Source organism: Manis pentadactyla, chromosome Y (genome assembly GCF_030020395.1).
Source record: "Manis pentadactyla isolate mManPen7 chromosome Y, mManPen7.hap1, whole genome shotgun sequence".
Classification (NCBI taxonomy): Eukaryota; Metazoa; Chordata; class Mammalia; order Pholidota; family Manidae; genus Manis; species Manis pentadactyla.
In genome coordinates this window covers 33,903,312-33,917,957 of record NC_080039.1, presented here as the reverse complement: position 1 = coordinate 33,917,957, position 14,646 = coordinate 33,903,312, and the positions used below count along the sequence as shown (strand labels likewise).

Sequence of the window (14,646 nt, the reverse complement as noted above, 5' to 3'; positions counted from 1 at the left end):
CCCATGAGGAATACTGACTTGCTACACACATTAGTGCCACATATATATCACGCTGCACATCACTAACTATTCTGCATAAAGTGACCTGAGGAATTCTCACAAAGATGAGAATGAGACACATGAGAATGTGTTCCTGCAAAAGCTGAGGTTGGCTATGCTCATGTTCCAGGTTGAGAAATTCTGCCTTTCGTCATCATCCAGCCGTGCTTTAGCTGTACACTTGTCCTGGTGAGTTACTCAATTTTCCCAAGATCCCATCCGCCAACATGCTCTGTAGCTCAGCTGATAATGGGTGCAGGTTGCCATGCAATTAACTGACCACACAGTAGGACTGCCCGACTGCCCTTCAGATGCAGGGGTGGGAAAAGCCGTCCAATGCCTCCAGGCACCATCCTTGAATGTACTGTTCTCTCCACCTGAAGTCATTCTCCCCGGGGCCATTTGGCCACTGGACTGCCCTTTATATTCCTCCTCTGCGTATTCTGGCCTCTGAGTCTGGGGCACATGTTCCCCTGACCACCGCATCTCCCCAGGTTGCCACATCACAGCCCTGAGTACACTAAATGGTGATTCAGGCGAGGTGTGCATCATCCCCTATACAGCCTACAAGGGAAAGGTGGAGCCCCATTCAGCAGCGTGGCCGACTCCAACATGCTCAGTCAGTATGCACTCCATGAACAAGGAAATGTCTAACCTGTATTTTTGCTAAGGTCAGGGGCTCTGACAGAAGGAGCGTCAATAGACAAGCGTAAGGAACTCATTATGAAATAAGGATCCTGGTGGTGCCTACTTGGTTTTCAGAATTGCGCACGAAAGGAAGACCAGGTTGTTAACCACCGGAGAACGCACCCGCTTCCAACTCAGCACAGGGAGTGGAGTATGACCTCCTGTGCTTGCAGAATTCCCTAGGGGAGCGTGGGATGTCAACTTGCCCAGCCATTTGCTCAACACCCCACTGTGCAATGCTTCCCAAGCCCTGTCCCTGGCTAAGTGCTTAGGTTGACATTAGTTCAAGTGCAATGCACTTCCCCAGATCGTTGCTCTAGGTTAGCTCATGCCCATGATCCTCTGGTAAACCTCACCCACCTCCTGGAAGGCTTGAAATAATCGTGGGCACAGGAGATTATACCCTGGCCTAGCGGCTCCTCCGACGCCAGGTCAAGCTCTCCAGCTGGAGTGACAGCTAATGCTGACCCTGCTCTGCCGCCAGCAGCCACTTCCAGACCCAGAAGCCTCTCTGGAGTGTGACACCCTCAGGGGTGCTGCCTCCTGGTGTCCTAAGTTTCCTCATCTGCCAGGTGTTCCTGTCCTTTATGACGATATGTCACCAAGAGGTCCCCAGGCTTGCGAAACAGCTCCAGCAACTTGTAAGAAGGGTTTCTCATTTGCAAATGTCCAGGTTCCTCTTTTCAGCTAAGAGGAAAGCAGGATCAGGGGGAAGGCTTTGGTGCTCATGCCCACGTCCTGTTCCAGGAAGCCAGGCCATTCTTTCCCGTCTGGTTACCACCCCTAATATGAGGGATGATGAACGTCAATGGGTTTTGCATGCTTAGCATGCAATTTTTCTTTGAGACCACCTTTCCCCCATCTGCCCTCAGCCAGTTCCCACTGGACTCGCCCATCTCTCTCCCCAATCCAGAAATGGGTACCGATCCCAGGCATGCCAATCCAAGAGTATCATCCCCCTATGTATAGAAACTGGGTCAGAGTTGGCTTGTGACCCAAACTGGGCCAATACACATCATCCCCAAGCAAATGTGCGCTCCTCTGGGCTCAAGGATGCAAAGGTTGGTGACCATAGCAATCCAGGTGACCATGTTTGGCCACCCCCCCATGGAAATTGCTTCACAGAGAAGAAAGCCAACACAGAAGAAGAAAGGTGAACCAAAAATGCATGGTTACTAGTGGCAATGACTGAGATCCGAATCTGAGTGGCTTAAACACACAGGCACGTATCGTCTCCCTGTTCTGCAGGACAGACCTCTGAAACAAAGACTGACATGCAAACAACTTTGCAAAATGTGCTAGGGTGGGATTCCATCATTATCCGATTTAAGCTCAAAAAGAAATGGCTCATCCAAGCTTATCTATGGTGAAGTTTAATTTTCTCAGGAAAGATGTCATTTTCTCTCTAAGGTTTACTACTCTATTTTGACATCTAAACTCGTTTTTTTTTTAATGTGTAAAATTAACATTGTAACTTCATTCCATATTAGTTGTCTGGATGGATACATTACAAAATGTAGAGTGTGAAACTATTTTCATACATAAAACACTGGGGAGGCCAGACAGCTTTTAATGAATGAATTTGTAAAAATTTCAGAGAATTGAAACGTACATTGGAAGCTGGGAAGAATGGAACCTCATCTTCTTTGATTTCATCTTATTGCATGAGAATTCCTTGGAATGGAATTCCTTTGATGAATCCTTCAATGCCAAAATTATTAACTATGAAAAAAATATCCAAGTGGGCACTTCGCACGTTACGTGATTACATCAGTGCACCTTAGCAGGGCTCTGTCACAAGTTTTGTTCTCTCCCTCCTCCCTCATTTTGCACGTTCTACATCTTGGTCCGTGTGGCAAAGCAACAAACAAAGACGGTGTAGTTTAGAGATCATTTCCTCATTGACCATATAGGTGTATATGCCTGTGGAAACCTCATCAACCTGGATCTTCAATGGAAAACAACAATTTCAGATCCTCCTCTTTCTGCTCCTGAGACGGTAAAAATGCTCCCTGACTTCTTCGTGCCCACTGACCCCTTTCTTAGTTTCATTCACTTCCCCAGATTTCTTTACTGCTTGGATTTGTCCAGTGCCTTGCCTATGGTAAGAACAAAGAGTGCTTGCATTTCCCAGTCATTTTGAAATGAAGCAGACAAAACGGCTTTAAAGAGAACAGGAGAGGAAGAGAGACAAGATAAGGAGTTGGACTTGCAGTCAGGAGATGGCCAGATTACCCGTTTTGGGTTGGGACTCAAGTCAACACAGAGCAGGGCGACGGGCCCTGAGGTGACTAGTGGACGGACGTTCACTCTTTCTGTGACCCAAAGAACATGAAGGTGGAGCAGAATGTAGACGAATGCATCAATTTTAAGGAAGGAGAGGCGTGGTCCTGGATGTTTTCGTGACTTCTTTGAAACGCACCACGAAAGCTGCTTTACTTGAGATAAATTCTGACCTACAGAATGTCAGACTTTCGGATGGGAACACATATTCTCTCCGGAACTGACTTGGATATTCTGCACACACAGCCACAGTCACGGCAGACAAGAGGGTGCCCCGACTAAGGGGATTCAAAGGGGGTGGGGACAGTATAGTCATTTACACGTTCTATTTGGCTTTTTATTTTCCCCAGAAAATTGCAACACATTTGCACATCTGTTCTTCATTGAAGCATGGCACACACACACACACACACACACACACACCATACACCCGATGCCCACCGTCACAGCCCAAAGTAGTCAGATAGGTGAAATCTAATGGGATATTTGAAATCCTTTTTTTAAAAAATCTGCTTCCGATTTATGGAAACATACTTCTCTGAACCTAAATACAGAGTGTCTGATGGGATTTATAACAGAGGCTACAGGTCATCTTCATCTTAACGAGCGGGTTGTGCATGAATAGACCACTTTCTAAGGCTTGCCCTGTATGTGCAGGACGCAGTCTGCCGGTCTGATTTATTTATGTACGGCCGCTGTTTAGCATCTCAGAACCCCTCCTTGGCCCTCAAATCCAAAGCTAACAAATCATCCGCTTCTGTACTTCCACTTGGAGGGGAACATGAAATTAACTCGTTACGAAAACGGCCTTGTGTAGGACCAGAATCCAGACCAAGAGGACAGGCACCTACTTCTTCCCTTTGCATCCAAGGAACTTGGTCTTCCAATGAAACGAGCGAGATTAACAATCAATTAACAGAAAACTGAAGTTGTGAGAACATACTGATCTTTTCTATTTTATGGTTATTTCTTAAACCGTAGCTTACTCCAAAATCACTATAATCCTAAATGACATTCAGAGGAGATAGACAACTGCACTTACTTCTACTAAAAGCTAAGGTCACTATTAAAAAGGTTGAATGATTCAGCCGAGACAGTATGGAAAATTAAAGACTGTGTCAACCTAGCAGGGTCAGCTGGCAAGGAATAAAGCTGCCACACTCGACCTAGATGTCAGACTGGGTCCAAGGAGTGATCAGATTCTCAGAAATGGACACATTCTAGCTGCTTACATGCACAGAAAGTTTCCATCTCGAACGGTCGTTTGTATATTGCTTATGAATGTACTGTATAGCAAATGGGGTTTTTAATACCTTCTACATACTGTGGACTTGGTTCTCATTGTGAAAAAAAATTATGGCTTGCAAGTGGAATTTAGTTAATATTCATGTGATGGAAATAAATGTAAGGGAACATTACCTCCTTTGGAGAATGGTTTTGCTAAATTATCCAAGAAGGTATAACTCATAGTAAGCAAACAGTAGTACTCTACTATTATTGTTCTATTTATAACAGAATTATTATTATAGTATATCTATTAATAATATATATTCATTATATGTAATTATATAATATATAGTCATAAAATAATAATATTAATTATATATAGTATAATGTTATAATCTTTATTAATGCATATTCATTATATGTAATTATATATAATATATGGTTATAAAATAATTATGTAGTCATTATATATACTATTATATCGATTAATAATGTAATTATTATTATAGCATTAGAATGCTATTTGTTAACATAATATTTCCTCAGTCCTCCATAATACTATTGATCTGTGTTGGTGAAATCTTAAACCGGTAAAATCTACTAAGCTGAGAGAGAGAGAGAGACATGTTATCAGAAATCCAGTCCGCTGCAACTGTGCTCACAAACTACTAAGTTCTTTTTAGTCAGTCCTTGTCAGGGAGACATTTATGTAGTCCTCTTCCATAATCATCTTCGCTTACAACATCTATGCAACATCAAACATCCAACTGACGGACCAAAGTGGGAATGACGCAATTATTTTCACATAGTTGCACGCCGGCGCCGACTGATTAAAACATCTGTGTCGCGTGTGTTGACTTAGTTTTTCAGCGAGGTTCTCGCACGATGTGCATACCATGGGACTATTTGTTGACTTGACAGGAGGAAGGAAACTGATTTTCCCTATACCTTGCATAAAAAAAGCATTATTGCCTTTAGATGTTTTAAAGGCACTCTTGTTAGAAATGCATTTTCATCATGCATTTCATACGCTTTCTTGATGATTAATTTCTGTAAGTCACATAGGATGCTGAAAACACCACTTGACAACTCAGGCGGAAGGAAACAAAGCCCAGGAATAAAGCAGAACAGAGTAATTCTCTGCTCTTATAAAGAATTCTGGCTGTTCTCTCTAAATTTCCTTTTGATGAAGCCATACTTAGGATGGTCATAAACCATGGTCCCATGCACCCATTTATGAAGGTCACTCCTCCAGGACTGTAGTAAACAATTATTCTGTAATAATTATAATAATAATTATTATTTTTCAATATTCTTTAGCTATAAGAATATCTAATACTAAGAATATTATTCTATTATTATAATAGAATAATTATTATTCTGTAATGATTATTTCAGAAAATCGTCATGTACTGTGTTCTCCATTAACATGTATACTAGACCCAAACGCACACATGATTTAGCTGAAATATTCTGGTTTCCTTTTCTACTGTGAATTATGCTCCACTAACATCAGATCACAGACTGTGCTTGTTGGTGTGGGACCCCAGGGTAAGCATTTTCTATGGAGTAATGCCATGAACTTCACAGACCATCTCAGTTGCACACACAGGGATATGGAGACGTATCCAAGCCGAGAACCTTGCCCACAATCAGTCAGCTGGGAAGGGGACAGGCTGGCATGTGAACCCACGCAGGCCTGTTCTTGACTGTGCCTCGAAACTGAGCCACAGGAATAAACCACATTTATATTAGAAAGGGTGGAGAACGCCTTTGCCCAGAACACGTCAGCTCTTGAGGTGTGAAGGGAAGGGTAGAGAGCCCAGAATAGTTTGCTAACATGCGTAGGTGTACAGGTGCACCTGCCATCATGAGCAAGATCTAGTGGGGGGGAAAGAGGGCTCTGTGGATGTTTTGTGCATGTCATTCCGCGACAGGGACTCTGAAACTGTTTTTGATGCCTGGGAAAGTTTTAAAATCCCTTCCCTCGTTTCCTGTGTTCATCAGTGTCATCTTTTGAATATGACACTTAAGAGGATTCACAAAGGTTTGTTTGCTCCCTGCCCTACAGAGGAGTTTAAGCACCAACCCTGCAAAGGGCCCACACGTTGGAAATGACACTATCCCCTCCATGTGCACGAGGAGAAATGGCACATTTTGCCCACCTGGCATTGAGGCGAGAGTGTTTTGTACCAGTGATTCCTGAGGAGGCACATGAATTTAGAATCTCAGAATGGCTAGAGGTTCAGAGGCTACAACCAGAACCTCATGGGCACAATCACTCTGTTTGCTATTAGGGGATAGACTTGACTCTGAATCTCAAATAATAATTGAAGGGGCAAAATTGTTATTAGTGTTGTATTGGGGTGGTAATGAATTGTCACGGTTGTGTGCCTTCCAATAGCACACGTGTTTTATTTTATGGTTCTGAAGGTCTGCAGTCCACTGGGCCAAAAGCAAGGTTCTGCAGGGATTCTGGGGGCTCTGGAGGGACACCCTATTTCCTTCTCTTTTCCAGCTTCTAGAAGCCACCTACAGTCCTTGACACCCAGCTCCTCCCATCCTCAAAGCTGGCCACGCCAGGTGTGTCTTTCTTACGTGGCTTTATTCCAGTTCTGGTGTTGTCTGTCTCCATCTTCCACAATTAAGGGTCTTTGTTATTAATCATGGGACCCCCACCCTCCAGATAGCCCAGTATATACACCCCCTATCGTAAGGTCAACAGATAAGCAAATATAATTTCATCTGGGAGATCAATTGCCCTTTGTAACACACCTGTAGGTCCCAGGGATTGCCACATACACATCTTTAGGGACTCATCATTCAACCTACACAGGGTCTGTCTCTTAAAATCAGGAATTCTTGTCTCTGTTGCAATGCTATCACGTGAAGCTTGCAAGGCATGTCACAGCTACTCAGAACTATGTTGGATGGTGAAGAATAGTTGATCCTGCTCACAATGACCTCACCCTCTGACCAGTGTAGAAAGATTATATAACACATGGACTTACCAAAATAGAGTTCTGAATTCCAAATACCCACACTGGTAAAAAAATAAAATTAAAAAAATGCATTGATATGAATTAAGGCCATCGTACAGGAAGGTCTTTGGAGGGATCAGCCTGATTGATGCTAAAATTTCAGTGTCATATTATAGAAACACAGGTAATGTATTTGGTGAAAAATGAATAATTAAATATCTAAAGCTCCACACAGATTCTCAAATTGATGCAAATACATAAGACAAAACCCCCAAGACCCCTGATCCAATAGGCTGGGATGCAGTGTTTGTACAAACAAGCCAGCACAGAACTTCCGCTGCTCACCAGCAAAATTCCAGCATTTACATATTGTAGAGAGACCCAGTCTACCTTTTCAGTCCCCACTGAGTTTCTGGCTCTCTTGTCAAGGTCACGTGAGATACCAGATGCAAAAACACTCTAAAAAAACCCCAAGGCATAAACATATGGCATGTGGTTTATACTTTAGGTCGCTTTTCCATTAGGGAACATTTTCCCTTCTGCATATTTCCAAGTTCCCACAATGGCATGATGAGCTTTGGTGCCGGGTCACACCACTGCACATGGATGGTTCTGTAATCACAGAGGCTGCTGATTTCTGCTCACAGGTGGCCTGGCCGCCCGTATGGGGAGGCTTTCCTTAGGGAGTGCATCCCTTGGTGACCAGGTGAGTTCTGTAAAGCCACAGGCCCCTAGATGCTAGTGCATCTCCTGTCTTATGAAAGCAATTTTAATCCTTTACCCTGGTTTGTTTCTCCCCTGTCTAGTTTTTATCTGAATGGTTCATTATGAGGAAGACCGAGGCCCAGGTGGCTTCTGAAATGAGAATTCTCCTAGGTCCTGGGTGCGATGCTCCATGCTGTCCCAGGTGCACAGAGCTGCAAGGCGGCCGGCGGTCAGGCACCGGGATGGGTCAGCACGCGGCATGCCAGCTGGTGTCCAGATGCCAGTCTAACTCCGTGAATCACATTCAGACCTAGACTTTACAAGATAATGCTGGGATCTGTCACCATAAGGACAAGGGCCACCAGCCAGAAACGACTAAGTCCTTTAATGTCTTTCTCTGGACATTCTCTGTAACCTGGATAATAGATGAGCCCAACCTGATTTTCCAGGACACTCTACATAAACTGCCTTTTACCATTTACATGGAGAAACTATACGACAGGCCCATACAATGGGGAGATCACTGACTCATGTAACTAATCATCCACTTCAGACTTTCAGCCAAAGCTTGCTTAAAAATGTTTTCTGAGGATTCAAGAACAAAAAAGGAAGACAGGAAATTTCTCCATACAAGGGACAAAGGATTCTATAGTAGATGAATGTCTCTGATTCCTGTAAATTCCTTTAATTCCAGATAGATGTCCATGTCCTTGTCTAAAAATAGCATATGCAAATGGTAAATGAGAAGTGGGAATATCCTAGTACCCTAACTTCAGTCTGGCTAGCCTTTGTAAAAAAGTTCTAATTTGAAATCAACACAGACAAGGAGATACCCAAATTTTACTCACATTGGATTAAACAATGCATTATCTTATTATTATTATTATTTTTTTTTTTTTACAGATTTTCCACTTCTGTGTTATGGAAAAGAAAGGGCCATTTTTTCAAGCAGGGCCATTATTTTCTAATGTAGCTAGAATCATCAGGTGACACTCAATTGCCATTTGAATAGAAGGAAATTTCTGTTTTCAATAAAATGTCTACGTTAAATATCATAGTGGTGAATACTAGAAGGAAACAAGGTCCAAATTTATGTGAACATGGATTCTATACAACGAAATCCAACCATTTTATGAAATATCCCTTTCTTGCAATAGTTCAAACAATCAGTGGATCCTTTAGGACTCAAAAAAACAAAAGAACTAAAAGTTTAAGGCATTAGAGCAAAAAAGAAATATTCCTTACAATTTTCAGTTTGTGAACTTAATCAGGATAATGCTCTTAATTTTATCATTTTCTGTAAAGTCCTTCCTTTACAGACGGATCAGGTAGAACACATAGCACTCTATGCTCACACCTGTTATCACTGTAACAATGCCAAACAGGCATTATATGAAAATAAAGAAGCCGTGTATCATATAGTCCATCCCTTAGATGCTTCCAAGACAAGTGGACTAAGGGGTGTTACAGCAGAAATTGCATTTCATTCAGAATATTAAAAATAATTGATGGGCTGTAGGAAATAGCATGCACAGGACCTCCTGAAACTCTCTTGGCAGATCCCTCTGCGACTGAGTGAGACACGTTGCTCCCTGTTCAGGTGGGTACTTACCGTCCTCTGTGGGCACGTAGATGTTTAAGTAAAGGCAGTCTTCGTTCTGATCTTGAACGTAGGTCATCAGAGTATCCAGGTTGGCTGTGAACCAGATGGGCAGCATGTCATGTAATAAGGACCTCTCATCCAGGTGCTGGGGACAGACAGCAGGAAACTGCGTGGCATTTCGAACCCCCATCCAGGACGATGGTGGCTCAGGGGGCTGAAACCGCCTCTCTCCGGTGGGAGGCGAAGCATAAGGGACCCCCAAGTATTGCTCCACGGGACCCAAAATTTCATTGGGCAACGGTGTTCTTAGGCCCCGGATTTTGCCATAATTTGTATTGACCACCGGATACTGTGCTTGGCTGTCGATGAGCGTGAACTTAATGGCAAGAGCAGTTATCCACAGGAAGACGTTGGAGTTCAACATGACGCAGACCGGGGTAAAGAACGGGAGCCATACCAGTCCCTTGGGGCTCGGCATTGTTCACTGCCACATTCGCAGGGGCCCGGGTGATGCAACGCCACGCACACAAACAGGGACGCGAGCCCGTGGAGAGAGAGGGCTTTGCAGGGAGTGAAAGACCCAGCAGAGGCGACGGGCTTGCCAGGGAGCCTCTCGGAGTCCTTGCAGACAGAGCCCGGGGTTACGAATAGACCCAGCAGGTGTCTTGGCAGGCCATTGCGAGGGAGCAGCCCTCTCTTAATCCTGGAACCCAATTCCAGCGAGCGGGATGCTCCAGGGAAGCAGAGACCATCCAACACCTCCAGGGGAAGGGATTCCTTATGAGAACGTCAAGGCAGAGCAGTCAGCCTGCAGGGAAAAGAGAAAAACAGGATAATAAAGCCAAGGGAACCACCACAGACACCATTTGCTGCCTATTCCATGCAATGCTCAGTGCCCCATGATGTGAAATTCTTACTTATTGGTGAATGTGTGTATCTGCACTGCCACATAGTAGAATCTAGCAAGACCACAGCCTGTCCTAATTTTTGACGGGTGCCTGGTCCTCTGGAACACACCCAATGTTTGGAAAAGACTCACCAAGTCTTGGTTGAATAAAAACAGATCCCCACAAATTATGTGTGTTCTGCAGATACCTTAAAGATGTCTCCCAATTTCACCATTCTTTGCACATCAGCCAAATGGCGATCTCTCAGTACTCCCAAGACACTGTTTCTCAAATGTTTAAGGGTGCCCTCACTTTTTCCTAATGTGACATGTGTGGAGTTCTAAAAGTTCATGAGGAAAAGTGGACGTACGAGGAAGAGGCAAGCATGGGTACCAGGCCAAACTGGCTTCACGACAGGTGGGTGCTTGGGGACCATAAAGGGAGAAACATGCATGGAAAGGGCATAACTTTGATGCTAAACCCATCTCGGGCTACTCACTGGCAGGTGTCTTTTGGCTACATGCGCCACTGCCCTGAATCTCAGCTTCCTTGTAAAAAACTGAACAAGATGGTGCATCTCAAGTACATGCTGTGGTGCTTGTCACATCAAGACATCATTCATAATTAAAAGGGTTGGCACGGCCATCCTGATATTTCCATGAGCCACTGCATGCCTTCCAGGATAAACATTTCACCTTGCAGTGCATTTAAACAGCTGATGGGACATTTGAGTTACCTTCCTGTTGAGACTCAACCTTCTCATTTGTCTCAATGTTGGTCCTCTGACGCTCACTACATAAATCATTCCTCCTGTGACCCTAGAGAATGTTATGCATGCACGGAGAGTATTGCCAATGATCCATGAGGGATACAAAACATTGCATAAGGTGTTGCAAAGAGGATGCCTTTCACTACAACATTCCCCAGCTCAAAAATAGACAGACATGTTTGTAAGGAATTCTGGTGGGTCAGTCAGTGTATTTCTGAATTCGAATATAATTATTCATTTCATTTAAATGAACAGTTGAAGAAAATATGTCAAACAGCTCTTTTTCTTTTTTTTTACTGAAACATATCAGAGCCAGATCTGTCACGGAGCTATCATACTTCTGGGGAAAATTCCATCACCCAAGACATCCTGGGCCAGGTGAATCAGAGCTGAATGAAAATGCACCTAAAAGTCTGGATGGTGAAAGTGAAAAACAGCACCAAATGTGTGACTTACGTGCTTGCTTCTAGCTTTGAATTCTACCATAGGCAGCTACTGGATCTCTGCCACAATATGATACAAGTTTTGAATAACTGAGAGACAGACAAGAAAAAGAAAGAGGTGATGACATGTTTAGAGTCTTCTCTTTTCTGGAAAGCCCTTCTTATGCTTTGGAACAGCCTTCAATCTTCCTTTTCCAGCATTTCTTATGATAATAGGAGACACCATTCATTCCTGATTCAGACAGATGCTACCTGAGAGCTAAGGGAAGTGAGTTGAACTCCCTGGACTTTAGGTCCATGGTGCACCACACCTTCTCCACAAAGTAGCAGGAAGAGAGGTCATATGCAAAGTGCAGGGCAAAGGAAATAGCCACTCAATAAATACAACGTGCTGGGAATTCAAACATAGATCTGCTCAAGAGACCCCTGGGTACACAGACAAATCACAAGGGCTCTGAAGTCAGTCCAGTATTGGCGTTGAGCAGGTCTGGAACACGTCATTTAAATTCTTTGATCCTCCATTGACTGATCTGTTTCAGGATTACATGAGATTGTCCCACAGGCATAACACAGTCCCTAGGAGACAGAGGTCATTCAGGGTAGAACCTGGTCAGCAGATCTGTAGCAGGAGTTTCAGAGTCAATTCCCTGAGGATCCTGGCCCACCCAATCCATTCTCCAAGTCGACATGGAGAAGAGCCACATATCCAGTAAGACTGCGCAAGTGGGGGTCCCACCAACATTTCAAGTTGAGCTCAATGAATCAGTCCCTTCTGTCTAAGCCTACCTCCCCAACAAGGGTCTGAGGGACCAGCAGGAGCTCAGAGAAGGGCCTTGGGGCATCTGAGCACCTAACAGTTGGAGGGGAGACACTCATAATATTCCTAACTTCAAAGCTATCCTATTTATTTCCTTGCTTTTTGAAATGTGGCTGATTTGCACAAGAATAACACAGTCTAAAGTGCATAGTTTCCCAACCTTGGCACTGATGACATTTTGAACCACATACTTTTTTGTCCTGTGCATTATAGGATATTTACCAGCTTCTCTGGTCTCTACCCACTACATGCTAGGAGCACGTCCCCACCCCATTTATCTATCCAGAATGTCTCCAGACACTGCTGAATGACCCCTGGTGGCAGGGGGGCGGCGGGGGAAGAGAATATGACCCAGGGTGAGAATTGCAAGTCAAAGCCATCAAGTACAGAATGATCGAGGCCGTGAAGGTGAATCAGCATCTGTGGGTACATGCGAAGATTATAATTAGTGGCATTATACATGTTTCTATGTGTATATATGTATATCTATGTCTATGTGTGTGTGTGTGTATCACAAGTATTTGGGAGACTTCAAATTTTTGTGTATGTGCATGTGGTTGATTCAAATTTCAGACTTAAATGAAAATCTGCTAAAAATCTGAAATGTTAACCCAGCAAGTGAAAAACATCATCACACCAAATGGCTGATGTATATACATTTGCGTCTGTCTTTGAATTCTACTGTAGATGGTATTTGCATTGAAAAAAAATATTCTATGTATGTGCATGTGTATATTCAAATATTTGGGAAACTTTCAAAGTTTTAGCATTTCATGTAATAAAAATTTTGAAAATAAACCTATTAAATACCCATCATCAGCATGAAAACATCCTTACCAATTTAACCAACCCATATATTCGGGGACAAAAAAAAGATAAAAGACTTCCTTGTAAATTTCACACACTGAAAGGGATTTCACAAGGGGTGTAATATTGTTATGAATACATATGTTACATGTGTTATTTATATTACACATAGTACATGTGTTTATATTTGTAATGTATGCTTATATTTACTTAAAATGTTTCCCAAAATATAAAAGGGAATACTACAAAGTTAATTATGATTTAAAATGTTTAATGAGAAAAAGGCAAAATGCATCATTTCATGGAATGCACACAATTTGGGGGCTGATCACTTCATAGCGTGATTTCTCTGCAAAGGTTGCTCGAATAGTACGATCTCACACTAGTATTCTGACTTGATTTGTGACTTGATTGGGTATTTGAGGATGATTCTCTACAGGGTAGTTAGGCTGTCTGCAGTTGTAATTAAGAGAAGGCTCAAACGATTCATGCTTCCCAGAACATAAATGGGTCAAAATAAAAACCACAATCAATTTCCCCCCAAAGTGCACCTCGCTCAAATTGCAATTGGTTTAATTTAAAAACATATATTTAACGAAGGGGAGCCCTGATCAAAGTTATTTCAGTATTTTGGCCTGACAAGGAATGAATGCACATCCCCAGGTACGGGGACTTCTTTCCATGGCCGGGAGGAATTCCTAGGAAGACAGAGACTGTTGTGATTCTTCAGCACCACAAAGAGAGGGTTCATGGGAGGGAGCACCTTTCCCCTGGTGCTAATCTCAGCGGTGCTCAAGGCCTGGGACCCACTGAGACGTTCCTGCCAAGAGGCTGCTGATGAGAACAGGCACTTAGAAGACGCACTTTCATCTTGCATTCAGAAGCATCAAGGAAAACAGGAACACAGACTCCGGTCCTTCCCAGATGAATAAGCCTGTACAATGATCCTCCTATGCTGTTTACTAAGACAGCCTACAACAGCTCTTCCTGAAGCAGTGCACAACTGCAGACAACTGTCCGCTTTTCCTTGGCATTTCCTTGGGGCGAGGATGCCAACATTCTGATGGCATTCAGCTTTGGTACCAGAGCATGGAGTTGTACCCTGAGATGGCCCAGAGCACCTGCCATCTATACTATATGGACAACCTCCGCTCTGTGCATGTGCTGACCACACACACACACACACACACACACACACACACACACTCAATCCTGATACCAGATCTGCTCAATGCCAAGGGAAGACGCAATCAGCCACTTTGTATATTTGCGTAGACAGTTTCATTCATATTCTGGTCTTATCTCCTGGATGAGCAAGGTTACAAATCTTACAGTTCACTGCACATTCATCTATGTGAGGCCTGATCTGAAAAATCAGATCCCATAAAAGTCCACCAT

The 14,646-nt window shown here is 43.3% G+C and overlaps 1 protein-coding gene across 7 annotated transcripts in view; it reads right to left on the bottom strand.

Annotated features, from left to right (window-relative positions):
- LOC118935962 (neuroligin-4, X-linked) overlaps positions 1-14,646 on the bottom strand; it is a 236,585-nt gene that overhangs the window by 165,328 nt on the left and 56,611 nt on the right. For all 7 annotated transcript variants that reach the window (XM_036932663.2, XM_036932662.2, XM_036932664.2 and 4 more), the window contains one exon: positions 9,535-10,333. In XM_036932663.2, the coding sequence (XP_036788558.2) occupies positions 9,535-10,003 (469 nt within the window). In that variant the 5' untranslated portion in view covers positions 10,004-10,333. The remainder of the gene's footprint in view (positions 1-9,534; positions 10,334-14,646) is intronic.